Source organism: Engraulis encrasicolus, chromosome 2, assembly GCF_034702125.1.
Source record: "Engraulis encrasicolus isolate BLACKSEA-1 chromosome 2, IST_EnEncr_1.0, whole genome shotgun sequence".
In the NCBI taxonomy this organism is placed as follows: Eukaryota; Metazoa; Chordata; class Actinopteri; order Clupeiformes; family Engraulidae; genus Engraulis; species Engraulis encrasicolus.
Window position 1 is genome coordinate 51,651,928 of NC_085858.1, and position 25,433 is coordinate 51,677,360.

Genomic DNA, 25,433 nt, shown 5'->3' on the forward strand with positions numbered 1-25,433 from the left:
AACAGGATTGTTCACTTGCTGTGAGGTTTCTTTTTGCCAGGGACTGTGGTAAAGGTTACAGTTCCACATCTGGTTGAGGGCATGCCATAGTCTTGTCTGTTTAAAGACAAGCAGTGAGAAGACACAGAGACCGAGTCACTTTGTCATTTCCAAGATTCCAAGAGAACAATTTATGTTCTTTCTTTTATGTTTTACATTTCAGTCTCAGTCCTGCAATGGATTGTAAAAAATGGGCAACGGGGCTCTTATAATGCCAAGAGTATTTTAGGTTTCCTTTGATGGTCCAGGGGTATAAGCTGAAGCTGCATTTACCTTAAATGGAAGTGTCCAAGGGGAAGCTCGCGGAGATGTTGTGGCTGCTGCGTTGCTACACTCCGGCTAAATAAGGAGGGGCTATTTCGGCTGTCAAAAATAAAATTACAGATAATTTAACCAGTTGGCTAATGCGTGGCATATTGAAACTGTTCCAGATGTTCGTCTGCTTGCGCGTTCCCTTGAAATGCTGATTTGTTCACCTGTGTTTGCGAGTCGCGTTGGAAACTGTTAATGTGTTAAACTTTGTGTGAATATGGCAACGCATATCTATACACGCATGAAGCCCTTTCTTTGAAAATGAATAGAAATACTTTACATTGCATTCCATTTTGTGGAGGAATTCTTTCTGGCCATTATGTTTGACCAGGGGAAATAAGGTCGATAACTGCTGATAGAGCAATAGACCCGTAATTCTTGTCTGGCTTTGATTCGGATGGAAAAGGAAGACGCTCTAATCAATGAAAACAGGCCTGTGTTCAGCATTCCTATGCACCCAAGCCCACTACGGCCGTGTTGAAACTCAGTACAAATCGAACACTAGACAGTGTTTTTGCTGCACCCAGAAAAACGTTACTCATCTTGGCACACAAGATGCCAAACTTCCTGACTCACCTGGCATATTTAAAAATCAATTACACGACGAAGCAGTGTTGACTGTGTAATATATGAAGATTGCACTGTGCATGAGCTGTACTTATCATAAATATTTACACAGGCCTAGGTCTTACTGAAAGGGGAAATGCCGACTGTTTCGGGTTACATTCGCAGCGCCTGGTTTTCCCTTTTGTGCTGGGCGCGCGGCAGACAACGCGATCGAGTATAGCCTAACTAGATTGAGAAGACCTGGTGCAAAGCTCCTTGGTAATAATCACCAAGGCGTTGCTTATTTGCCGGATAGTCGTTTAATATGGGTATTAATTTCAGGCTGGCGCGATATTTCGCCCCCTCTTCTTCATGTCCATATAAGGAAGAGCAACGCCTTTTCGCACAGCACTCTCCATAGGCTGGTTGTTGCCGCCTCGAGCTGCATATTAACCCCTCCGTTCCATCGTCTGTAGCATAAAACTATTTACATTTCATCATGACTTCTAATATAACAGTTCCACAACGCACACATATGAATACGTTGTGCACGGAACGACATGCACGGACCGAACGGACAGCGAATGTTTGCAGATCATTCAAGGCTGTGCTCGCTCGCGTGCAACAACGCTGTGGAGCTCTAGACATTTTTCCAGTGCAATGGCTGACATTGAGCACGACAGATGATGGTAATAGCCAGAGCTGGAGTCGCTGGCCAAAATTGTGCCGAGCCAGCTGGTGCTTGTTGGCTTTCGTAGGCCACCGAGTACGATGCGCTTACATTTTCATAATGGGTTTGGAACGGAGAAGACGCCGTTGTGCTTTCCTCTTCCAGATAAATATATCTGTATTTCGGTCTGTGGGTTGATTTGATAGATACATGAGCCCGCAACACGCCTGCCTTCCCCATCACCAACACAAGGCTCACCACGTCTGTTCCTTTTAATTTCTATCTCTTCTCTAGTCCTTTCTATCATAGCCTACACAACCAACCGCTGGTATGAAAACCGTGCCGTGGAAATAGCTCAAATGATGTTATATTAATGGACGGCAACTCTGCCAACAGTTATGCAGAATTGCATAGTCTTTCAAACCAGCAATACACTATAGCAAGCAATCAATTCACATGTTCTACATATTGGGCCACAATAGCCACAAACCCGGGTTCTGATGTGCCCTAACAGGATAACGCACAGCCATGCGCGCTCATATGCCAACCTTGACAACTCAACGTTTTCAGAGATGTCTTGAGATGTTCTAAAAAAAAAGCCCCACCAAATCCCAATTCCCTGAAACAATAGCCCAAATAACAACTTATTTATGTTGTCAAGTATGACCACAGGCACTCTCCTGTCATATTCAGTCAGTTTACACAAGGAAAGGTCATGTGCCAATCAATCATGTGCCTTTTACTTTAATTGCGCAATGACGGCTATGGTTATTTGGCGACAGCCATGAGCCATATAACACAATGCCATGTTGTGCACATTATTCAAACTTAGATGTGGACATCCTTCATAGTTGTGACTGCTGTACATTACAGTTCAGCATATTCAAGTCCCTCCCCTCCATGACGTGACGTCACCCATCAATTGCATGAACTACTTTTTTGTGGCCACACCACTGAACGTATCTGGTCGCTTGGCAAGGACTCCCAACGTATGAATGTGTATTGAAACGAGAGTGAAGAGAGAGAACAGTTGGCGAACAGCAGGAGAGGGCGGGCTAAAAGGAAAGAAAATCTATCAGGGAACTACGTATAAACTGTACGCAAAATAAACACAGCACACTACGGGGTTTACCACATCGGACTTTCACCATTTGCTGTCGACAATCGCATCCGAGCGGGAATGGATCTACCTGCAGTTGGCGAACACGTCTTCGCCGTGGAGGGAATAGAAAAGAAGCGCATACGGAGGGTAAAGAACTGAGCGCCAATAAGCAATAGTAGTGGTGGAGCGAGAGGCTAATGCATGTTACGAGCTGATGGTGTGCATATTTTGATGCGTACGGTTTATCGTGCAGGCTAACTGAATGTGTGCTCTCGTCTCGAACAGGGCAGAATCGAGTACCTGGTGAAATGGAGAGGATGGTCTCCAAAGTAAGTCGTTCTTTCCTTCGACACGTTACACACCATCTCTCTCTACCACACACACACACACACACACACACATACACACACACACACACACACACACACACACACACATACACACACACTCTTTTGCAAAGGAGCTGCCATGGGCCCACTTACGGTTATCCTTTTGAAAATAAAAATGGGGGAGGCGCAAGCGAAGTGGTCTCATCCATGGATTCCATCACTAATTTGGAAGCGTATGGAGAGGGAGTGTTCTTGCAATGTTCCCGCAGTTTAATTGCGTTTGCTTAGGCAGTGCATTTAGCCTACATGAAACTGTTTTGCTAAAATGCCCTCCTTGGTAATATTGTTAATCACAAGAACCTATAGTATCATTCCTATGTTTAAGAGATTCTTCTGACATCTTAATGATTGTGAATTTGTTGTAAATGCTTAGGCCGTTAGAAGTAAAACTTTGGCGATTTGGCAAGGAAATTAATGTCATTCTTCCACTCTGCAGATACAACACGTGGGAACCAGAGGAAAACATTCTTGATCCTCGTCTTCTGGTGGCATTTCAGAACAGGTGAGGCGGATCGTGTGTAACAGCGATGTGTAGCAATGTGTGTGTGTGTGTGTGTGTGTGTGTTCATACATCGGTGTTTAGGGTTGACTTGACCGATGAGAGGGAGGGGGTTATCCATGACCTTATATAGTCATGAAAGGAGGGGCTTTGTGGTTGGCCTTCTGCATCGGTCTACGAGGAGACGGCTCCTTCCCGCATTTTCTGGCAATTTATGCTGAAGAGGCAATAATCTATGTCCATTTACTTTCTGTCAATAATGTTTATCTGTACAACACTTAGTTCCCAAATGCTTTGTTTTCTTTTATTTAGTGTGTGAGATGGGCAATGCCTGTAACTTGTAAGTCTCGTAATGGTAAATTGCTTTGCATGGTTTTCAGAGAGAGACAGGAACAGCTGTTGGGATATCGCAAGCGAGGACCTAAGCCAAAACATCTGTTGGTCCAGGCAAGTGTAATTTGCTTATTTTATGTTTCATGGGAATTTGGTGATGAAATGTTAAATAAAAATGGCATAAACACAGACCTTTGCTGTGATTCATACGGAACATGGCATTTTGCTTTCTGAACCCTTTTCCTTACTTAAAAAGTGAATGTGATTATATTGTTTTATTTTGACATTTTGTTGTAATGCAGACCGGTACAGAGCCAAGTGTATCTCGCAGCACCGCCCTTTAATATTTTTTAAATTCTCATACATATTTAACATCTCCCCTAAAAAACACGTCACGTGAAGTGAAAGCCCATGTGGTAAACTCTCATTGTCATTATGACACAGCGCTCCACAGCATACAGTGCTCATTGCACAGAATGAAATTGTATACGTCTCCTGTGCAAATGGCCAGCCCCAAACAGTGCCCCAAGGGAGCAATGTGGCAGGATGGTACCATACTCAGGGTACCTCAGTCATGAAGAAGGATGGGAGAGAGCTCTGGTTAAGTACTCCCCCACTGCAACCTGAGGGCTGGGAATCATTCTGCAAACCCTCAGGCTACAAGCTTGACACCCATGTCCTCACCAGTTACCTATGACATGTTAAGCCATCCTCATTGTGTAGTATGTATTCATTATTCAAGGCCCTTAATGATGTCCTTATGTCTTTTCAGCTCCCAGCATTTGCCAGGAGGTCCAGCATCCTTGCCAACCTCCAGGATCTATCCCCAGACGAGGAGAACCATGCCAAGCTGGATGCCATCCCCATGCCCCGCTCCCAACCCCAGCAGTACCAGCTGAACAGCAAGAAGCATCACCAGTACCTGCCCAACAGCCAGGAGACATCGTCAGAGCCGCACAGCCACGGCAAGAAGAAATACTTCTACCAGCTCAACAGCAAAAAGCACCACCACTACCAGCCGGACCCGAAGATGTACGACATGCCGTTCAGCAAAGCGAAAGAGGCCAAGCCCCAGGCCCCTGCCAGCCAGAGTTGGAACTTACCGCCCGCCCTGCAGCAGAAGTGGGTCAGGGACAAGGACACGGGCTGCCTGAGCAAAGTCAAAGATCTCATGGTGGAACCACAGCAGCCTGCTGCCAACACCAGCCAGCCCGAGCAGCGGCCCAACACCAGCCCCAAAGAGGGAAGCCTTCCCACCGCCGTCAACAGCAGTAGCAGCAGATCATCAAAGATGAAGATCATCAAAAATAAAAACAAGAACGGCCGCATCATCATCGTGATGAGCAAGTACATGGACAGCAATGTGTCTTCGACGCCGGACCTGGCGCGTGACGATCCACTAAGGTCGTCTTCACACCAAAGTGGAGACTCTGATCAGAGCAGCACGGAACTATCTCCAGAACAGTCAAAGATCACAAGTCTGCTCAACCAGCAGGACAGCATATCAGAGAGGGATCCTACTAAAGGACATCATACCAAGGATGCTAAGAAGGCCAGATCCTTCAGAGAGCACAGACTGCCGAGGGAAAATAGCTCTGACACAGAGTATTGCAGGATGGATACCTCTGAGGTGCTGTTCAATACCAAAGTCGATCAGCCTTTACAGCTAACCAACAAACCCAGCCCTGTGTCGAGCCCCCCGCCGGAGGTAAGCCGATGTCACTCAATGCCAAACGATCGCAAGCGGACCTTCTCAGAACCTGACGACCATCAGGGCTCGCACTTTAAGAGATTCTTACCCTCTCGGAGTACAAGTACCCCCTGCACAGCGTCCTCCCCTTATCAGAGCGAGCCCATGAACCTTCACCTGGGCGACCAGTGCAGTACACGGACCACCTACAGTGACTTTACAGACTCCAATCCTGAGGAGCCTATTGACCTGAGCTTCTGGAAGTCTCCAAAGCCGGTGGAGGTCACGGTGGAAACCCCCACCTCTGAGGAGCAGGCTACCGAAGCCACAGACAGGCCCCGGGAGGAGCCTGCAAAGCCGATCCATCCGTTTCAGGGCAACATTGTCATCACTGATATCACAACAAACTGCCTTACTGTCACTTTTAAGGAATACGTCTCCATCTAGACACTTTGGCCTACAGAGAGATTGTGTGCAACGTCGTGGAGAGCCACTCTTCTGTGCATAGTTGTAAAGCATGTACAAAAAAATGTTTATATCCTGTAAATACTGTATAACTCATATTGTTTATGGATATGTCGCTGCTAGATGCAGATTCGGAACATTGTCCTCCGTTTGGAGTGCTTTGTAAGGTTGTATATGACTGTTGAAACATGTACTTAAAGCTACATTGCTAAAGATTCTTTGGGATTCAAAGCACCTAATTATGGCAATTATGGTTTTGAGTCAGTGAGCTACAGTGCATTGTGTTTTAGAGCCCACTGGAAAAAAAAAAGCACTTACTGTATGTACCCAAGCTTACAAACAAGCAAGCTTGTCATTAACAATGACCATCTGAAAAAAAATCATGCAAACAAGTCGTTTTCAAGAAGAGGTTATTCTTGATCTTGGGCCTATACGACATAGCTGGTTCAGGATAAGTTAAGGTTACGTTAAGAGGTAAATAACCTAATAGAAGAGGCTTGAGTCGTGTTTTTTTTTTTTTTAAAGAAAAGCTCTGGTATTAGATTATTTACCTCTTAACTTAACCTTAAGTTATCCTGAACCAGATTTGTAGTTTAGGTCCCTAGACTCCAGAGAAATGTATGGATAAACTAATGAAAACAACATAGAGAACTTTCCTACCATCTGTTTCTCTCAGTAATCTTTGTGAAATGTATCCACCTTAATAGTCACTGCCAGGCGCCGCATTGCTCTAATTGGATATCTGGTTGTGCAGTGAAGTCCATAATCCTCAGTGGCCACCATGAAACAAAACTAGCAGACTAGAAATTCTGTTAGAGTATAGATAGGTTTTCCGTTAAGAAACATTTGTGATGTGAGGAGGAGCAAGATGCTAAGCAGCCAACCATTTTTTGAGTGACCGCAGTTTCCAACTATCAGAGGTTGAACAGTGCGCTGCCAGGGTTGCGCATTCAGGGATTGTTTACAAATGGGAAACCCATGTATAAAATTGGTGTGGTGTATACAAGGTGGATACATTTCTTCTCTGCTCATTTTGCCCAAAGTGGGTCATTTGTTCATCATCTGATACTGACCTACTCCTATTTCTCAGAAGTTAAGTCTTTCTCAATACAAAACGTACAAAACCTCTCATTTCAACTAATCAAACACCCTGAACCTAATAGAAGCCAATAACACAGGTCACTTGAATCGTAATATGAAATAATTACCACTGGTTGTACCCACACACATGTTGCCATGTCAACATGAATTCTGAATCACATGCAAATCTGTCTTTTTCCCCCCGATTTGTCAGAAGACACATCTACCGACTGGTAACCCATAGCTTTTGAGACATTAAAAGTTGTCTTGAAGTATCCCTTAGCACAAAGCTGTTATACAAGATGGCTGCTAAAACAAAGGCTACACATTTAAGTGGTGTCTTAATCCTCACAGAAAGCCTGAATGTACTTAAAGCATCAGATAATGCCTTGTCATGCACATTTAACAGGGTACGCTACGTTGTCTGTGGAATGGTTTCATTAAGACTGTAAGTAGTGATGGCTCTTCTTAGGCTAATTGATTCTATTTTCAGCTCAAAGCATAGCCTCTTGTTCTATGTAGTTTGATGAATAATAATCGACAGTGAATTTTTATCCTCTAATATATGCACAATTTTTTTATTACTACAATTTTTCACTAAAGAGAAAACATGTATACAAAAGTCATGTACATTAAAAAAAAACATTTAAAACAACTTGCTTCTGCCATACTGTTGATTGTGTCAAGAATATAATAATGACCTATAACTGACATGTGTTTGTTCTGTTTGTTCTCTCGCTGTGTGTCATTATCTGAGCGTTTGAGGACTATCTTAACTTTGGTGATCGGTATTGATTGAGTCAAATGGTGAATTTGTTGCCGCTATCACTGTGCTTGATATGGATGGGCCTAAATGAAAGCACACTGCCTACCTACAGGTACCCATAAGCTCTTTCATGGCATCTAGAAACAACAAGGAAATTGCCAACCAACATGCATGTTGAGGAATTCATGCAGGAAACACAAACAAAACATTTTGAAATGGGTATGGAGGAGGTGTGGGAAGGCCCTTGAATCTTGAAAAACAGGCCCTTGGTCTAGGAAGGCCAAAACAAAACAAAGAAGCAAACAGAAACAGCAAGGCACAAATATTACATTACATTACATTGCATTTGAGAGACACTTTTAGTAGCCTAACCAAAGCAACTTACAATCGAGGACATAATCATAGTTGACATCACTAATAGAAACAAAGTGCACAGGAAATATACAGATCAACAAGTGCAGATGCTAAGTAAAGTAGGGCTACATAAACACACGGTTGAGTAGAGTACAAACATCCATACACCCCAGCTCAAGCCTTAGTGTAGAGATTCCTCGTCACTTCTACAATATAGTCACGAAAGAGAGGAGTTTTTACCTGCTTCTTGGAGGCTGAGAGAGATGTGCCTTGTCTTGCTGTAATCCAAGGCCTATCACAGATGGCAAAGTGGAGAATCAAGCTTCATCTCATGAAAGATTTTAATTCTAGGCCTAGATCAGTTCACTTAATAGTTGTGAAAGGCCTGCTCAAAGTGAACCTACACAGTAAATTTTGTAGTGTTAAAATAACACTTAAAGAGTTAAAATCAACACTGTTCTAGTGTCTATTTGGTCCTGCTCCAGATCAGTGTTAAACACTGATGTTAGATTTATAGTGTTAAGCTAACACTATAAAGAGTAAAGCAGTTTCGGGGAGCATACAATGGCGCAGACAAACTCCATCACCTTGAGGAGGTGGGGGCTCTCTGGAGTACTTCTAACTCCACATAATTTAACAACTTCATTTGTCACTGACACTGGATAGCATCTCACTCCATTTGGTGTTGGAATTACTCCAATAGTGTTAATAAGCCTTAACACTGCAAAATTAACACTGGCAAATTTACTGTGTAAGATGGCCTTGACTTGACAACTGTGACAAAGAGAGTATTGATCACTCGGATTAATGAGTTCCCAGGGTAACACGCCTAGCTATGGTAGACAACATCTATTAATAGGCCTTTTTTAAGACAGCAATAAAAAGAATTCCCTTCTCATCTCATCCAAGGAAAGGTCAGTGAAACAACACAGCTCAGCGCTAGACTGCTGTTGCTGCTTATTATCTCTGGATAGGTGTGATACTTGGAAATATGAATGGGGGTGGAACAGTGCTCAGCATCTCCACACCAACATCTATTACTAATCAGCTGGATATGGAATACCTTGATAAATCAGGATGAGTCTGTTCATTGTCTTGTATTTATTTCCCTTGCCTTATAACCTCATGTCCCAGTTTCTGTCTGTGTCAATTCAGATAAATATGGGGAAAATACATTACCGCCATCCATAAGTAGTTTGTATTATATTCCCAAATCAACAAAGAAATAGGCAGTAGCCCTTTCTAAGACGTGCAATACTGCGTGAGACCAGTCCACGCACTGTAGGTTTAGGCTATATGAATGACAGCCACATGCAGGCAATGGTTTTCCCCTTGAAGACGTGAACATGTTAAATGAAAGTAATTTTAACTTCCCGACTTCCTTGTGCGACCTTATAACATTTCTTGTCTGTTCAGTTTCAACTACCATTCCTCTTCCTCTATCATACCTTTTGGAATAGACATGAAGTTTCGCTGCGGCATGGCCTTCATTACGCACAATCAACCCTGACGCAGATATTGTAGGCTACAGATCATTTACAGATAATAGGCATAATTACAGAGAATATTTAGAATAAACACGTTTGGAATAAGCACGAGGTAGGCCTACCTGAGGAGCCGAGGACATGGCACAGTGATCACACAAGCGCTGATAGGGAAAACACAAACAGGATAGCTCATCATATTTTGCTGTGCTGGTATGTCACACATTAGAAAGCTCCTTTCATAATTAGGCCTAATGATAGGCCTATATGAAATCATAGGCTAGGCTTCATCTTGTCACCTACATTCATGAGGGATTGAACAAAAAAACACAATTTCTTCCTATCACGAGGACGTATTTCCCACCTTTTTTCAAGTGTTATTTATTTATTTAAAAAACGTGGTCAAAGGTGGCGCATTATTGGTGTATTTGCTCAAACTATATGCATAAACAACCATCCCTAACCAAACACAGTTTCGTGGCAGCCAATGCCCATGCTAGATCATAGCGGTTGCCCAGATACAGGAGAACCAATGATATTTCAACAACTCGCACTATGCAGACTAACCATATGTGGTCGCAGCAGTGCTGCAGTGCAGACATGCCAAAGCCAATCACGAGCAGAGGATGTCTCACATCTCGCCTCGCGCGGCAAATTTAGCCTATTATTGCCTTGACAAGGAGTACTAACTGGTTAATTACGCATTATTTTCCCATAAGATGTATAATGAATGTGTTAGCCTATTTTTTTTTAACCCCTTAAGGCGCGGCTTTATAAATTCATTGTTACCAGTATGGTAATGACCAAGTCGTGGTGCATTACTAAAGGGCCTGTGTTGTGTCATAGTATTGTAGTGCTATGGTAGTTACATTTCAATGTCTATTACAGCGTGCCTCAGGAGGTACGGCGCGCATTAAGGGGCTACTCATTAGAAAGGCAGTGCACGACGGACATAGTCTTTGTTTCACTGCAAGGATCGAGCCTGGCACAAATATGCCCATCTCGAAAGAAATGCGCAAAAAGCAGGCAATTATGGATTTCAATGCGCATATACTTTGGTTGTGTGGATGTGAGGAAGAAAAATGCAATATTGTTTGGAACAATAAACACATGCGTTTGACAGTGTGAGCTAAAATATAGGAAACCACAGGGCAATTGATAGATTGGGCCCTGTTCAGTAATGTGCGATTAGACCTACCGCAGGCGAGGCTCCATATTTGACAAAAGGAAATAGTTGAAAAATATAATGCAACCCAGCATATTGGTCATTACAACGGACCTATATCTTTCTGAAGTGCTTTGTGGTAGAGGTGTTGGCTTGAGGTTTCTTGAAACTAAATTTTAAGTCGTTCCTTTACTCCATTAGGCCAGAATTCTGCATTTCTCCATACATGCAAATGGATGGGAATCACACCTCGTGGGAATCCCAAGGTGCAAAAGAATAAAGTGTAACGCAAAAATCTAATAAAATATTTTTCATTGAGGGCATTACTATTTTACTACACAGAATAGGCGATTTTTTAATTGGTGTGTGAGATGCCATTATTTTAGGCTACGTATTTCATCTCCTGTTGTAGACTATAAAACATTAATTTCGTATTAATTAGAATTGTAATCTCACTAATCTATACTCCTAATCATAGTCTGCAGTATAGCATTTAAAAACGTAACCTATCTATTAAATGCGTTATTGTTAGGGTATTATTATTATTATTATTATTATAATTATTATTAGCCTATTATTATTATTATTATTATTATTATTATTATTATTATTATTATTATTATCATTATTACGTTGGTGGTATCATGGGCTGTTGTACAAGCCTCTTAATTTAATCATAATCAAGGGAATTCATAATTGGGCTTTTATTATTATTGCAATAGGATGTTGCCTAATGCGCAAGGGTTGATCAGATAAATTCTTACTTAAGCTTAATTAGCCTAATATAGCCTACATAGGCTGCATTTTAAAAATGCGCTTGTTATTTATTAAAACAGCATAGCCTACATTCAGGGCATGTCAAATTCATGTTGCGCACATAGAGGGTTATTATAAGGTAGCCTACATTTAGGGCATATCAAATTCATGTTGCGCACAACAAAATATTGTAGACATTCCGCTATTTATTTATTTTGACTCTGATGAAGACGCACTGCGTCGAAACTTTAGTCATGCTTAAACCACAATAAAATAACAGCAAACGTATCCTGTGTGCTCCATTCATCTGTGGCCCACTCTTTGAAGGGGACCAGCTTGTTTCTACATTCAGTCATCTAACTTTTTTTCTGGTGTGGCGTACCGTATGCCTCTCAATAGGAAGAGATTGTCCCAAAAGAAAGAAAGAAAGAAAGAAAGAAAGAAAGAAAGAAAGAAAGAAAGAAAGAAAGAAGGGCAGAAATAAAGAAAGAAAGAAAGAAAGAAAGAAAGAAGTGATAAATGGGTGTAAAAGAAAGCAAGACATAGCCTAATGGGTAGCCTAGTTCAAACTTTTTGCATTTTACTATCATGTCTAACGCATTTTTACGTTCACAAGCGCACATTCAAGCGCACTCAAAATAAAAGGACGCGTGCTGTCTTTTGGTGTGATAATATATTTTTTAAATGCAACAGTATTACATTGTAGAGCAAAAATGAAAACACGGGTAATGATGACACAAAAATAATAAGCGATTAAAATAGGCCTACAAATAATTGGTATGGCTCCTTCCTCCATTTCACTGCACCTTCCACAACAGTTGCCCAAGTTTTCCCACACTATTTTCTATTGGTGGAATACGCATTGATTCCCCCCCCCCCCCCCCCTAACTTAGACTAAAACATGGAGACTATCAGAAAACTGAAAGAAAAAAAAGATTAATGTTGAGGCAACTGTAGACTACATAGCCCACATAGTAAGCAAGTCAGCATACAACAGAAGGCTGCTACATGTAGGCTTTACACACATTCTGAATAAAATACGCAAGGTTTACAAAAAATGTTTGACATGTACCCACATTTGTATTCATTATGCAATTAAGGAAAGCGTCTAAGACTGAAAGGGGGGAAATTAGATGGAGAGGTTATCAAAGATTATTATGAATGTCGTCATTTCCTCTAGAAACACCAACCCCCGCCTTTCCCGCACCGGAGCCAATGGGCATAGCGCAAATGCGTAAAACATCGGTCCTCATGGTAACGCAGTGACGTTTCTTTTGAGTATTATGGGCTGTTGGGATACCAGAGGCAAAGGTGCCGAGAAGGGAGGTAGATACAGGCCAGCTAGAAGGGCTGCGACGCTGAAGTAAACATGGAGCTATCCGCGGTCGGAGAGCGAGTCTTTGCTGCCGAATCCATAATCAAAAGGCGCATAAGACGAGTATGACAGTTTATTCATGCTATAACCTTAAATAAAGAATATGATTGCATATTACTCGTTACTTGTGCGCTGGATTTCAGAGTGTGATGTGTCTGTTGCTATTTTCTCTTATTTATTCATCATGCAGGGTCGGATGGAATATCTCGTCAAATGGAAAGGATGGTCTCAAAAGTGAGTACTGTTAGCTGTCGATCGACGAATTTCTTTAACCATATAGCGGAAAATGTTGTTCCTGCCTTTTGCTCTGCAAGCAAAACATTGTCCTACTCATAACGGGTCCACGCTAGCCTAATCGGTGTTATTGCACTGGCTAAGCTAACATTTGGCAAGACATGTACGGTACTAGCCAGTTAGCTCGCAGAGAAGCGGACATTGCGAGCATTTGCTAGCAGATGTCTGCTGAGCTGAAGTCGCTCATACTCGCGCTTCTAGCTACAGTCGCTAGTTGCATTTGGGTAACGCTGTCCCTAAACGGCAAGCTTGCAAGTCTACTTGATTCAGGCTTAGCCAACGTAGCTAACGTTAGCATCCCACTGTCCGCTAGCTTCCACGCACATATGGTTATTGCATATTCCAATGAAGCGATGGTATTTGGATGAAATTGCACACCACCCAACTGTGTAATTTGTACACTATGTTCTTGTTTCGATGCAGGTACAGCACTTGGGAACCAGAGGAAAATATCTTGGACCAACGCCTCTTTGCTGCTTTCGAGGAGAGGTAATATACGTTTGGGAGTTAGCTGTCACATTCGCAGGCCTATTTGTGGTTTACGACCATGTGTTTGCATGGAGGGAAACAGCGGCGGCTGTGACGGAGACTTTTACCCTATAAGAAACATCAAGTTTGGTGTGACTTCAAGTAATTGTTTTATTGCATTTGCAGGGAACGTGAGAGGGAGCTTTATGGGCCGAAAAAGAGAGGCCCAAAGCCCGAAACTTTCCTAATGAAGGTGAGCAAAGCTGAAAGCTCCTTAATTACGCACGGGTGGTAGTGGATGAGCTGACCAGTTATTTTTGTCAGACCTGAAACTTGACTAAAGAGTGTCATCATGCATCACATTTTAATACAAAAAAAGGTTAAATACATAGAGCAATGGCTGTAGACTTAAGTGCAGTCTAATTTATCAGCGATTACGCACATCTTTTTTTCCTGCACAAGTCGTTGGTGTCAGATGTATTTTGGATTGGTAAGCATGCATGCATCTATGCGCTTGCTAATAAGTGCACTTGTGTGGTGTATCACTATTCTTGTTGTGCACAGGCAAGGGCAAAGGCCAAAGGCAAATCCTATGAATTCCGAAGGGAGATGACGCGAGGAATGCACGTCTCGTATCCTGTTGCCGAACCTGTTATAACCCCCAGAGCGCGCGAGGGCCTGCGCACCGTGGTGCCAACGATATTCCCACCTAGCACCGTTAACCGAGGAGAGAGCGTTCGACCACAGGAACTGGAGAGAAGACAAAGACCAACCGGTTCGCCGCCTAGGGTACCCGATGGATTTGTGAACGCGCCAAAGAAACGAGGGCCCAAGCCCAAGTTAAGGTTCAATGTCAGCCCAGGCAGTTGCGCGTACACCGAGACCCCGAAGAGGAGGTCAGACGAGCAGGTCGCATACAGCACTTCTAAAATGGGAAGGTACGGACACCATGAAGGTGAAATGTCAGACTGCAGCGTCCCACAAATGACAGAAAGGTTTAAGCCGAACTCGCCAAAATCGATGGGAGCAGCGACCAGCGGTTACCATCTTTTTCCAACAAACAAACCAAGGCATGACACGCAGGCCCACAGAACTGTGAAGCAATGTTCGAGTGAAACGTTGCAACAGTCTAAAGGCCATAATTCAAGTAGACCTCGTTTATATGAGGAGGACGACCTAGAGACTGAGCAGTCTGCGTCCAACCGTTCAGTGCCAATCATCTTCGGGGATCAGGCAAATGATGCCTGGCGCCCATCCATCTCAAACATGGAGAAAGTTGTCGTCACCGATGTAACCAGTAATTTTTTAACAGTTACCATTAAAGAAAGTACGACGGACAAAGGCTTTTTCAAAGAAAAGAGATGATCTGGTTTAGTATTAAATGTGTAAGGAGACCTATCAACTATGTATAAACATTGCACCTTTCCCACTTGATTTCGAAGCTGATTTATCAATATTTTTTCTATCAATTTCGCACTTGTACAGCTTATTTAGATAGTTGTCACGCATACTGTAAATATGTATGTACCTCTTCATGTACATTGACTTTTTCTATGGAAAATGTTATTTTTTTAGTGAGTTCATCCGTTTGAGATTAGAGTGTCCGTTTATTTCCTCTTGTGTACACAGCTACTGACAACTCCGTTAATTTTCTTTAAACTTGTAACAACGAGCGCTTTTATTCAAATTATTATACTATGTAGGCTGACAAGTAATATTCTCATATTATTATAATGTCTTCAGTTATATGGCCTTATCTTTGTGTACCAGCGCTGTAAAGGTGTTACTGTATTAAAGCACAACTTGTGGGTCCAGATGATTGGTCTTTTGTCATGTGTTTAATAAATCGTTCGTTTTTGACACAATGCATAGCTTCAACTTGTTATCATAAGAGTTTAGAAATCTTGTCCAGTTTTTGGTCTTGTGTATTTCATGTGCGTAATTACGCATCCCAACTCCATTGACACCCCAAGCGGCGGACGCTAATGGAACGTACATCGAACTGAAATGGTTTGAAGATATTCTACGCACTTAACGACATGAAGAAAAAAAATTACACAGAGAACGTTTGGAATTAAGTTCTGTTTTTTGCTCAGTTTCGCCAGCTCTTTTTTTTATAATTTTATAATAATTTTGATGGATATGTCGTTCAATCATCCCAGTTTCATTACATTTATTTAAAGGCTAGTCTGAAGAACATGCCAATTATATGTGCAAGCGAGGCTACTGTTGGCGCTCGTCTTTTATCTGGTGGTATTGTTTTTTTATGTCCCAATAGGCTGCATCGTATTTAGGAACCCACTTCTTAAAGTGTTTGACAACAATATTTAGGCCCTATATACTTTTTTCCCAGACACAAGTTACATTGACGTTGCTCACAGTGGTGTAGTCTACTTTTTTATGGTGGGTATACTGTAGGCTATATATTCGTGCTATTCAAAATAATGGATAGATCAATTTTAAGTGGGTATACTGAAATCCCTGAAATTTAGAAGTGGGTATACTCCGTATACCCGCGTTCTACGTAGACTACACCACTGGTTGCTCAGTCACACTTTGTGCATTGGCCTGAAATGTATAGGCCCAATTTTTTTTCGCGTGTTGTTGAATCTGGAAATTAATTACAGTAGGCTAATCAATTGAGAAATGTAGGCTTATTTGATTGAAAGATGATTCGCGTAATACATGTTCGTTGAACTATTCAAATAAACAAATAGGTAATGAATATTATATATGACTGTATGAAAATGGGGAAACTAGGATAAGTTTGCGAGGTCATATATAGCCTAACCATTTCGAATACGATAATTTGATACCAGAAGATAATGTGACGAAATCTTAAGGTTAATTTTTGTCCTTGATAGATAAATCATACAAACCGACGTGACCAAGGACTTTTTTCTTTGTTTTCATTATTTCTTTACTTTCTCTTTTCCTTTCTTTTTTGGCCAAGATGATTTACTGAAATAACCTGAACGCATATAGCTTATTGTTGGGATACAGACTTTATTGTGTCTGATGCGCGCCTCAAGTTGCACGAGGGAAAACACGGGATTCGGTGGAAAAAAAAAAAAAAAGTGTATTAAATACCCTATAAATGAAATGAGCGAATGGCGCGATGAACCTAGTAGGAATCGCTATAGAAATAAATAAATAAATTGCTGGACTGACCTAGGCGCACTGCCCGCCAATATGCATCACAGGCAGTGCTGTGTTTATCCCTCTAGAGGTCGCTAAGAATTCGCCAATTTCATCTGTCCCACTACCACCAGGGCCCTTCATGGGGAAAAACAAAAGTCCTGTAAAACTGATAATTGAAAAGAAAACCTTAGACTATTGCCGCAATGTAATACATTTTGTGTGGCTAAAATGGACCAAATTCATGGATCATTCATGCCCTTTTCACCTTTGTAAAAAAATGGCCTATTAATGCTTAAAAATCTCGTTGGGGAGAAAGGTCCAGTCACAGAGGGGTCTTGCGCCCCATGTTTCTCGACCAAAACCATTTATAAGACAAAAATGTGGGAAAATGCCCTTCTGCACCACTTGTCACCCGGCCTCCTTAGTCCCGTTACAGATTCTGTGTAGCCTAATATTGTGGAACGAGATCCTAATGACACCGTCCGGAGCAGGAAGGAAGTTTCCATACATTCAAATTTTGGGGGTGTTTGGGGAGGTGGGAGAGGGTGGAGAGCAGTGCGCACGGGAGTCGTCCACCAACACTCGCATCACCACAGAGCATCAACTTATTTGAGCCGGAGCTTCGAGCCGCGTTGGCCATGTCCTGTTGGCAGCTCCTGCAAACTCTGAAGTCTGAGCATGTCTCTTAGAAACATTTTACATTATTTGCAGGCGCTATGTCTGCTTTGTTCCGGTAGGGCTGACTTGTGCAATTGGAGGGGAAGGTAAGGCAATGCGATATTGGCCTGTACTCCAAGGTTGTTGTGATCAAACTGTCATTTGCCTTTTCTGAACGCATAGAAATGATGCCGGCCTAGGATTGTGCTAGTTTTGTATGTCTTTCTCAGAACAATGTATTTTATTGTATTGTATTATATTATATTATATTATATTATATTATATTATATTATATTATATTATGCCATAGCCTGTAATATTAGGCCTATAGTTAGGCTACATGGCGTGGCACGCACTTTGCTATTAATTGATTTATCATGCTTGGTTTTTTTTGTTTATTATTTTTCTTTCTATGCCTTGTCCTTTCAGCGGGTTGGTGAGGGACAGCAATTTGCGTGCGGTTCAACAGGTCCGCCTGCAGTGCACGGAGGGCTCGGTCGAATGGATATACCCGAGCCGCGCCTTGCGGGTGGTCCTGGAACCGGTCCACAGGGCACGACACACCACCGTCTGCATCAAGCCCTTTCGTGGCTTCCAAGGAGCTAGTCTGTTCATCGAGCACGCCGGAGAGCTGGACCTCTTGATGGCCGATGATGAGCGGTCGGAGCAAGTGCACTGCTACCGCCCAGATGGACGTCACAAATCCGCCCTTTTCATTCAAGCTAATCCACAAGGAGACATCAGTCGCCGGACTGTGGGCTTCCATTACGAGTTCCTCAGAAAACGGAGCTCCGTAGCGAGGCTGCGAAGGCCTCCTCAGAGTAGGTCAAGAGGCAGAGATTATTTATCTGGCCGTTGTAGTTAATAATATAGTATATGCATTATTAATTTCTACATTCATTCATTCATTGTAATTTCTACATTATAGATATCACAAATGCCTTTCACCAGGCTAGGTTAAAAGCACAGCATTTCATTTAATAGTTAAAACTGTCCGATGGAGTTTGGTTAGCCCAACATTCCATCGTTTCACAGCATTCCAAGCCACCTCTTCAGTGTTTTGTCTCTTCATCAGACGTCCAGACGGGGGTATAAAGAAAGATGCTGATGAGGCTGGCACAGGGTCACTGGGTGGGCCAGATGAACAGAGAAGGCAAATATTCCATGGATTCCAGAAATGCCATGCCATTCTCTCAGTTTGCCCTTTTTGGCCATTATGGCAACCAAAAACAGACACAGACATCTCAAGCCCTGTTTAGAATTAGGGGGATGGGAAGATGGGATGTGTATCAATAGCTGACTTCACCAACAAGTAGGTTGTCTGGGTGGGGTTATCCAATTAAGACAGCACAATAGAGGCCCAATCACTGAGGTCACGAAAGAGTGGATTTGGTGGTGCTTTCAGTTTACATGCCATTTTTAGGCCTTGATTGTCCAAAACAAGTGTTCACTTCTTCTCCTACAATTTCACACTATCAATGAGCACCAGTATCGCCGTGTGGCCGTGGAAAAAGCGCCACCAAGCAATGTGCCACTCAAAATTAAATAGTGATCGAATTTTGACATTTTTACAAGCACAAGGAAATTAAAATATCCTGTCATTCCAATCCAAATTTTCATTAACAAAATATGGTATGATGACACATATATCTAATTGAAGCAATGCCGGTTTATTGTTTAATCTGTTCTCTCCCCCCTCTCCTCTGTCCTCACAGCTGCCTGCCAACCGTGCAACAACACAGAACTTCTGCTGGCCATCTGCAACAGTGATTTCGGTAGGAGAAATCTGTCATGTGTTACTGCTGCAACCACTTACAATCTAAAAATAACAGCGCTCAAATGGCTCTTCATGCAGCCATTCATTAGTTAGTTCTTTTCTGGATAGTTTAAAGGAAGGATTGCTGCCGGCACACTCCCGACTTCTAGTAAAAAAAAAAAACATTTCATGAAATGTAACACGTTAAGTGTTTCTCGTCTTATATTGGGTTATATTGGGCCGCCACTGCCTCCTTCTCTGGTGTGCGTTTTGTACCCTCATTATTATCAGCTATTTTCTGCATAGTTCCAGTGAAGACTTGAACCATTGCATTACTTGAAATATTTTCAACATTATACTGGGTTCCTCAGAGGCTTAGATCACAATTTGCTTTACTGTGCTGTAATGGCACAAAATGCACAGTTTTAGATACCAATGGCCTTACTCTGAACAACTGCCATCCTTCAAGGGTGTAGGAAAATGAAGTTACAAAAACCTTGAAAGAAGTAACCTCATCCTGTGAACCATTCACCCAGTGGACTGCCGTAATAGACATGGAAAAGACATTACTACCGCCATAGTACAACACTACTATACCATTACACAGAGTATTTAGTAATGCCTAATGACTTGGCCATTGCCATTCTGGTAACAGCACATTTGCAACAGAAGCCCTGTCTTAAGAGGTTAAATGCTACTATATAAATTCTATACATTTAAAGTTTAAGCTTTAACTTCAAGCCCTGCCTTAAGAGCTTAAAAGCTACTATTTAAATTCTATACATTTAAAGTTGAAGCTTTTTAAAGTTTAAGCTTTTTTTAGTGAAACCTTAATTATTGACAGACCAAGAAACGTTAAAAAAACACATGCACACACACAAACCAGACTGACTTCTCAGCATAGTGGCCGCCTGATGTATTTAACAGAGATCTACAAATCTGCCCTCCTTGCCAGCTGGCCACAGCACTGGTCAGTTCCCAGAGCCCCGGCTGGCGGTACGGGTGAACGGGGGTTACTTGGGGGGTGAAGGCTGACGGCGGAGGTGACAGATGCACGGACCCTGGCCCACACAATGGAGGCACATGGATAGCAGCAGTCAACCAGAAGAAATGTGCCCTTTGAACAGACTTTATTTACTGCCTGACCTATAGGGCCTCTCGTATCTCTCCAATCGCCATCGCAGGCCACTTTGACCCCTCCCTAATGAGACATAATGGCAGGGTAATGAAAGTGTAAATGAGCTGAAAGAGAGAATAAAAACATGGTGTTCAGTTGAAGGATATCGCTGTCTGGACAGAAGGTGACATTTGAATCCCTAATGACTTAGGTCGTAGGCATCCTCAATTTGAAATCCTCTCCTTTCAATATGGGTCTGCAAACTTGTATGTATGAATTCCTAAAAACATTTCTAAATGTGTAAATCCTTAGTCACATAATCCAGCGCATCTGCAATACACATCCATACAAAGTATCTGCACGTCAATATCAGTGGCGGCTGGTAGTCTGTCAAACAGGGGAGGCTGTTCAATTACAATATGTCCAGAACGCAAAAAAAAAAAAGGGGGGGGGGACAATTTTGACACACATCTTATATTGGTCCTGAGCCACATATGGCCTCACACACTAAAGGACTCTTGTTGAAACAAATTTGTTAATCATTAATCATTATCCCCCTTGTAGCCTATTCATAGGGAAATGTTTTTTTTTATTATTATTATTATTATTATTATTATTATTAGGCCTACCTCCGCCACATAATTGATGTGATTGATTTTGCCTATGTCTTTGTTCATTACTGGGTGCACGACTTAAGAGGTCGCAAAATCTTTAATTATTTACCAGACATTGCCAACACAGTAGGAAACAAGGACTCGCCTATCACGGGACAGTTAACCAGTTGATCAGACACCACGAAAGCTCAAAAGAAACGGTTGTTCTTCCCTACCTTTTTCACCAAGTCAATATTAGGCAGTGCTCTGCTCTGCTCCTTGATATTCATTTTCTCCTCATAAGGACGACTGGAATTCGCCAGAATTTAATCCACAATGCTTGGCATTTTGCATAGCTCTCTTAGCTTTCTTGCAAGCTAGCCCTAACAAAAAGTAGGCAAGTTAACCTCAACTTTTGAATTGGGAGATTGAAAAGGATAAGGACTAATAATGCCACTATTAAGACTTTATTCGCAACACTAGGTTTACAAGAATATGTACACAAAACTGGAGTACACCGCAATTAATAGCTTCCCCGCTGGTTACACGACGAAACTTCTCAGTCAAATTAATAACATATCCGCATTTCGAAATGAAATCAACTACTGTAGCCTACTGACACGGGGTTCACCCAATCACAAGCCGGAGCTTCAGTCTCCGGTACCTCCCCCCTCCTCTCTCTTCTCCATTCACTCCCAGTGAGGCTCAGTCTCAAAATCAAAAAAATTTCACGGCAATAGCCAATGACCGTTTAGCATTTTGCCATTGGAAAAGCGTACAATTCCACATGCCATTGAAGTCCATTGAGACTCGACTCGCTTGCGTTGTCATGAGCGAAAAAAAAACTCGTGCGAGTCTCGGGATCCTATTACAGATTGGTTTCATCTCTAAGTTGAGCACATGCATTTTCTATGAAGCTGGGTCTGAAATAGCAATGTTATTAAGTCGTGTAAAGCATTAGTTTACATACTATTCTCCGTGATTTTGGACAGGAGGCTGCGCCTCCCTTGTACTCAAAGAGGAATCGCCTCTGGTCAATATGTATTGTATGCCTTTAACATTCGGCCTCTTTTCTCACCATCCTACTATCAGTCATCCGTGGCTCCATCCTGAACGTATCCCACGATGCCGTGCGGCAGATGTCTGTGGTGGAAGTGCAGGGCGGGCGCGTGTATCGGCAGCGGAGTGGCGTGTTCGAGCGGGAGGAGGGCCCCCACACCACGAGTTGGCGCGGGTACATCCACACCTTGTTGGCCTGCCACGTGAGGCCAGGGGACGGCCTGTTCCTCTTCACCGGCTCCGAGCACTTTGGGGAGGCCTGGCTCGGCTGTGCCCCCAGGTTCAGGGACTTCCTAGTCCTGTACCACAGAGCCATGAGGGACGGCCAGAACCCCTGCGACTTTCCCCTGGATTAACCACTCATCTCCAGAGGTTTGCTGGTGTACACTGTGGACCAACTGAAATTTAATGATCTTGGACAACAAAGGAGTAACTCTTCTAGACCTTTCTGCGTTTTCATCTGGTGCATCAAAACTGAAGAGGAAAACCCAAAGCAACACAAATGCAGTCTTTTCTTGATCTTTAATCAGTGCACAACATTTAAAGAGACTAATGTTTTGACACAAGTCCATCTTCATCAGACTCTCTGATGAGGTCTCTGATGAAGTTGGTTTTGACTTTGCATTCATTTTGAACCACCATCTCAACATCATAGTCCTGGGTTTTCATCTTTGGAGCTCCTGAATGGTAGGGATCTACCTCCCTTAGTGGCGATTTCCATCCCAACTCTGCTAAAGGCCACTTCTGATGGTTGATGGACTAGAATCTGTGGTCCACTCATTTGCCTTGCTTGGACCAGGGATGGCATTTGTCTACACTCAGAGCAAACATACAGGCAAATGTTTTTTGTTTTCCTTTCAGAAGAAACTGAAAATCAAGCACTGTGCGTGGATGACTTAAATGAACTCTGTTTTCATCACAAAAAAATCTATGAAGAACTGAGACAAAGGACTATTAGCACAGTGGTGCTGCGGACACAGTGTTATAACCTGTGTACTGTATGTATGATGTACTAATGGGATTACATTGCTTGAATTTCATTTCAATGACTGAATTACTTTTGTTTGCGTACGCGGGCGTGTGTGTGTGTGTGTGTGTGTGTGTGTGTGAGAGAGAGAGAGAGAGAGAGAGAGAGAGAGAGAGAGAGAGAGAGATCCGAACACAATGAGCTACACCATTTAAAAAAAGGAATACAGGGTACAACATGATAAAGTTAAGATAAAGGCTGGGTGTTGACTCAGTAGAAGTTATTTTACTTCATGATTGTCTTCTTTTTAAACTTTTTAAAGATATTGTTTAGATGTTAAGTTATTGCATTAAGCGTCATGAGAGAATGACCGTTCATAGCAGTGTGGTTTCTTGATTTTCTTCTTCCCAGGTTCTAAGGAGACGTTATTCCCTGACAGAGAGGAATATTGATTTTCACAGGGTTTTGTTGGGTGCATGTATTGTTCAGCTCATTAACAAAGGGACCAACTCACATTTACTAAGGTTTTTATTCAGAACAAAGCAGTGTTAAGGAGGAGCTGTTGTTCACCGCACTGATTTATCACCTGTATTGTTCAGTCTCATCGTGTTATCCAGGTTTGATTTTGTTATACATGTTCATGGGCTGATACTTTTGCCAATGTGTTTAAACGGGTCTTAGTCAGCTATATTTGGTGCTATCTGTGAATGATGAAGGCAGAGACATAATTAAATGATATCAAGGCAATTTCATTCTTCATGTGGTTAAGACAACACACAATGCTTATTTTTCTTTTCACTTTCCACAGGAAGACCACAGAAACTAAACAGACAATGTGCTTTGGTCAGTCAGTCCTACATCATTCATGTTAAATGTTTTGATATATAGCGAAACATGAAATTATTAAAAGGAAAGCAGACCTAAAAGAAATGTGACTCCAACTTCTCTCATTTTCTGGTCTGAACGAAACACAATATGTCGTCCCCCTCCCACCACCACCCACATTTACGCTGCACCATTCACTGGCTTCCTAAAGTCTTCAATCTCCACTGAGCCGAATTACCAGTCCATTTTTCACCACCACACCGCCAGGCCCCCATTATCTCCGCCATGTGATGGCTGAATGGAGCAGCGCTGGCGTAAAATGAGATACAAATGTGTGCGCTGTGAAGGCAGGGGGATCCCCTGAGCCTTCGCCTCTACTCCATTCTCTTCTGCCAGAGCCGCAGCTCTTGGGTTCATGACATTCGGGGAGGGAGGCACGGCAGGTTTATTAGTATAACACATTTCAAAGTGCTTCACAAAGGTTATAGGCAGCTCAAGGCAGTATATAGGCGGATCAATGTGCTTTACAAAAATAAAAATGTAAAAAAAATCACAGCAGATTAACCCCTTAGCGTAGAGCCTATGTTATAACCTTACTGTCCCCAAAATTGTAATGGCTTAATCTGTTACTTAGGCTCTCTGTACTGTCATAGCAATGTTATTATGATGTAGTTGAGTATTTTCAGCAAATAGTGAATAGGCCCGCCGGCGACCCCATCTGCAGTAAGATTTGAGACATAAAAACAAGAAACATTTTTTTTGTGAATGGGCAGCATGAATCCTGGAAATAAACTACTGAAATATTACACAGTGCACATTTAAGTAAAGAAAATATGAAAAATATATGATAAAGATAATAGAGAAAAAGAGACAGAGATATTGAAAGATAGAGAGAGGAGAGTCCAGAGGAGACCGAGAGGAGGTCAGTGGGTACCTCCCCTGTGCCGAGAACAAATAATTGACTTTTTAAAGAAAAGTCTGGCTGCTGAGCTCCCCCTCCCCCACCCCACAAGCACATACGCACACACACTCTCACTCACTCATAAGAGCTCCCACACACAGGCATGTTTATAAGGACGGATACATACACACATGCAAGCACACACACATACAGACAGGGATGCACACATGCACATTACGCAGTCGTGGTGGGGAACACACATGCTCACACATGCATAAACAGGAGCACACACACACACATTTGAAAAAACACAACCAGCAAACCATAAACAAACCAGCACGCATACGGAGCACACACGTATACTCAGACACAGAGACACATATCCATGCACACCTCCCCCAAAACCTTCCTGCACACACTTCCACTTGGCTGGGCAGGATTCACAAATTGCCGTCTTGAACTTTTTTATGGGGACTAAATAGCTGCCAATGAAAGTGTAAATGACTTTGGGCTGAATGCGGCGTTCACAATAGGCATAGCGTGACAAGTCTTCCCACTGACATAATGAGGATTGTCACACTGCTGTCCCTTGTGAACGCTTTAGTGGATCCCATGAATGTGTCTGTGTGT

The 25,433-nt window shown here is 42.4% G+C and overlaps 3 protein-coding genes across 3 annotated transcripts; all 3 read left to right on the plus strand.

Annotated features, from left to right (window-relative positions):
* The first annotated feature begins 2,543 nt into the window (after positions 1-2,543).
* On the plus strand, positions 2,544-6,262 carry cbx4 (chromobox homolog 4 (Pc class homolog, Drosophila)). The gene is made up of 5 exons (XM_063216654.1): positions 2,544-2,816; positions 2,955-2,998; positions 3,495-3,560; positions 3,938-4,004; positions 4,663-6,262. Exons 1-5 carry the CDS (start codon positions 2,748-2,750, stop codon positions 6,025-6,027), a joined length of 1,611 nt encoding a protein of 536 aa, XP_063072724.1. The 5' UTR covers positions 2,544-2,747; the 3' UTR covers positions 6,028-6,262.
* A 6,652-nt stretch (positions 6,263-12,914) lies between these two features.
* On the plus strand, positions 12,915-15,601 carry cbx8a (chromobox homolog 8a (Pc class homolog, Drosophila)). The gene is made up of 5 exons (XM_063190606.1): positions 12,915-13,088; positions 13,216-13,259; positions 13,743-13,808; positions 13,974-14,040; positions 14,352-15,601. Exons 1-5 carry the CDS (start codon positions 13,020-13,022, stop codon positions 15,150-15,152), a joined length of 1,047 nt encoding a protein of 348 aa, XP_063046676.1. The 5' UTR covers positions 12,915-13,019; the 3' UTR covers positions 15,153-15,601.
* A 2,396-nt stretch (positions 15,602-17,997) lies between these two features.
* LOC134465108 (meteorin-like protein) lies at positions 17,998-23,991 on the plus strand. Its single transcript, XM_063218569.1, has 3 exons — positions 17,998-18,406; positions 19,301-19,360; positions 22,144-23,991. Exons 1-3 carry the CDS (start codon positions 17,998-18,000, stop codon positions 22,464-22,466), a joined length of 792 nt encoding a protein of 263 aa, XP_063074639.1. The 3' UTR covers positions 22,467-23,991.
* The last annotated feature ends 1,442 nt before the right edge of the window (positions 23,992-25,433 follow it).

Coding starts and splice junctions, on each gene's coding strand:
- cbx4 (XM_063216654.1), top strand. CDS start 2,748: ATGGATCTACCTGCAGTTGGCGAACACGTCTTCGCCGTGGAGGGAATA. Junction 2,817..2,954: donor AAAAGAAGCGCATACGGAGG/GTAAAGAACTGA, acceptor CGTCTCGAACAG/GGCAGAATCGAGTACCTGGT. Junction 2,999..3,494: donor TGGAGAGGATGGTCTCCAAA/GTAAGTCGTTCT, acceptor TCCACTCTGCAG/ATACAACACGTGGGAACCAG.
- cbx8a (XM_063190606.1), top strand. CDS start 13,020: ATGGAGCTATCCGCGGTCGGAGAGCGAGTCTTTGCTGCCGAATCCATA. Junction 13,089..13,215: donor TCAAAAGGCGCATAAGACGA/GTATGACAGTTT, acceptor TTCATCATGCAG/GGTCGGATGGAATATCTCGT. Junction 14,041..14,351: donor CCGAAACTTTCCTAATGAAG/GTGAGCAAAGCT, acceptor TGTTGTGCACAG/GCAAGGGCAAAGGCCAAAGG.
- LOC134465108 (XM_063218569.1), top strand. CDS start 17,998: ATGCCTTGTCCTTTCAGCGGGTTGGTGAGGGACAGCAATTTGCGTGCG. Junction 18,407..19,300: donor GCTGCGAAGGCCTCCTCAGA/GTAGGTCAAGAG, acceptor CTGTCCTCACAG/CTGCCTGCCAACCGTGCAAC. Junction 19,361..22,143: donor CATCTGCAACAGTGATTTCG/GTAGGAGAAATC, acceptor TCCTACTATCAG/TCATCCGTGGCTCCATCCTG.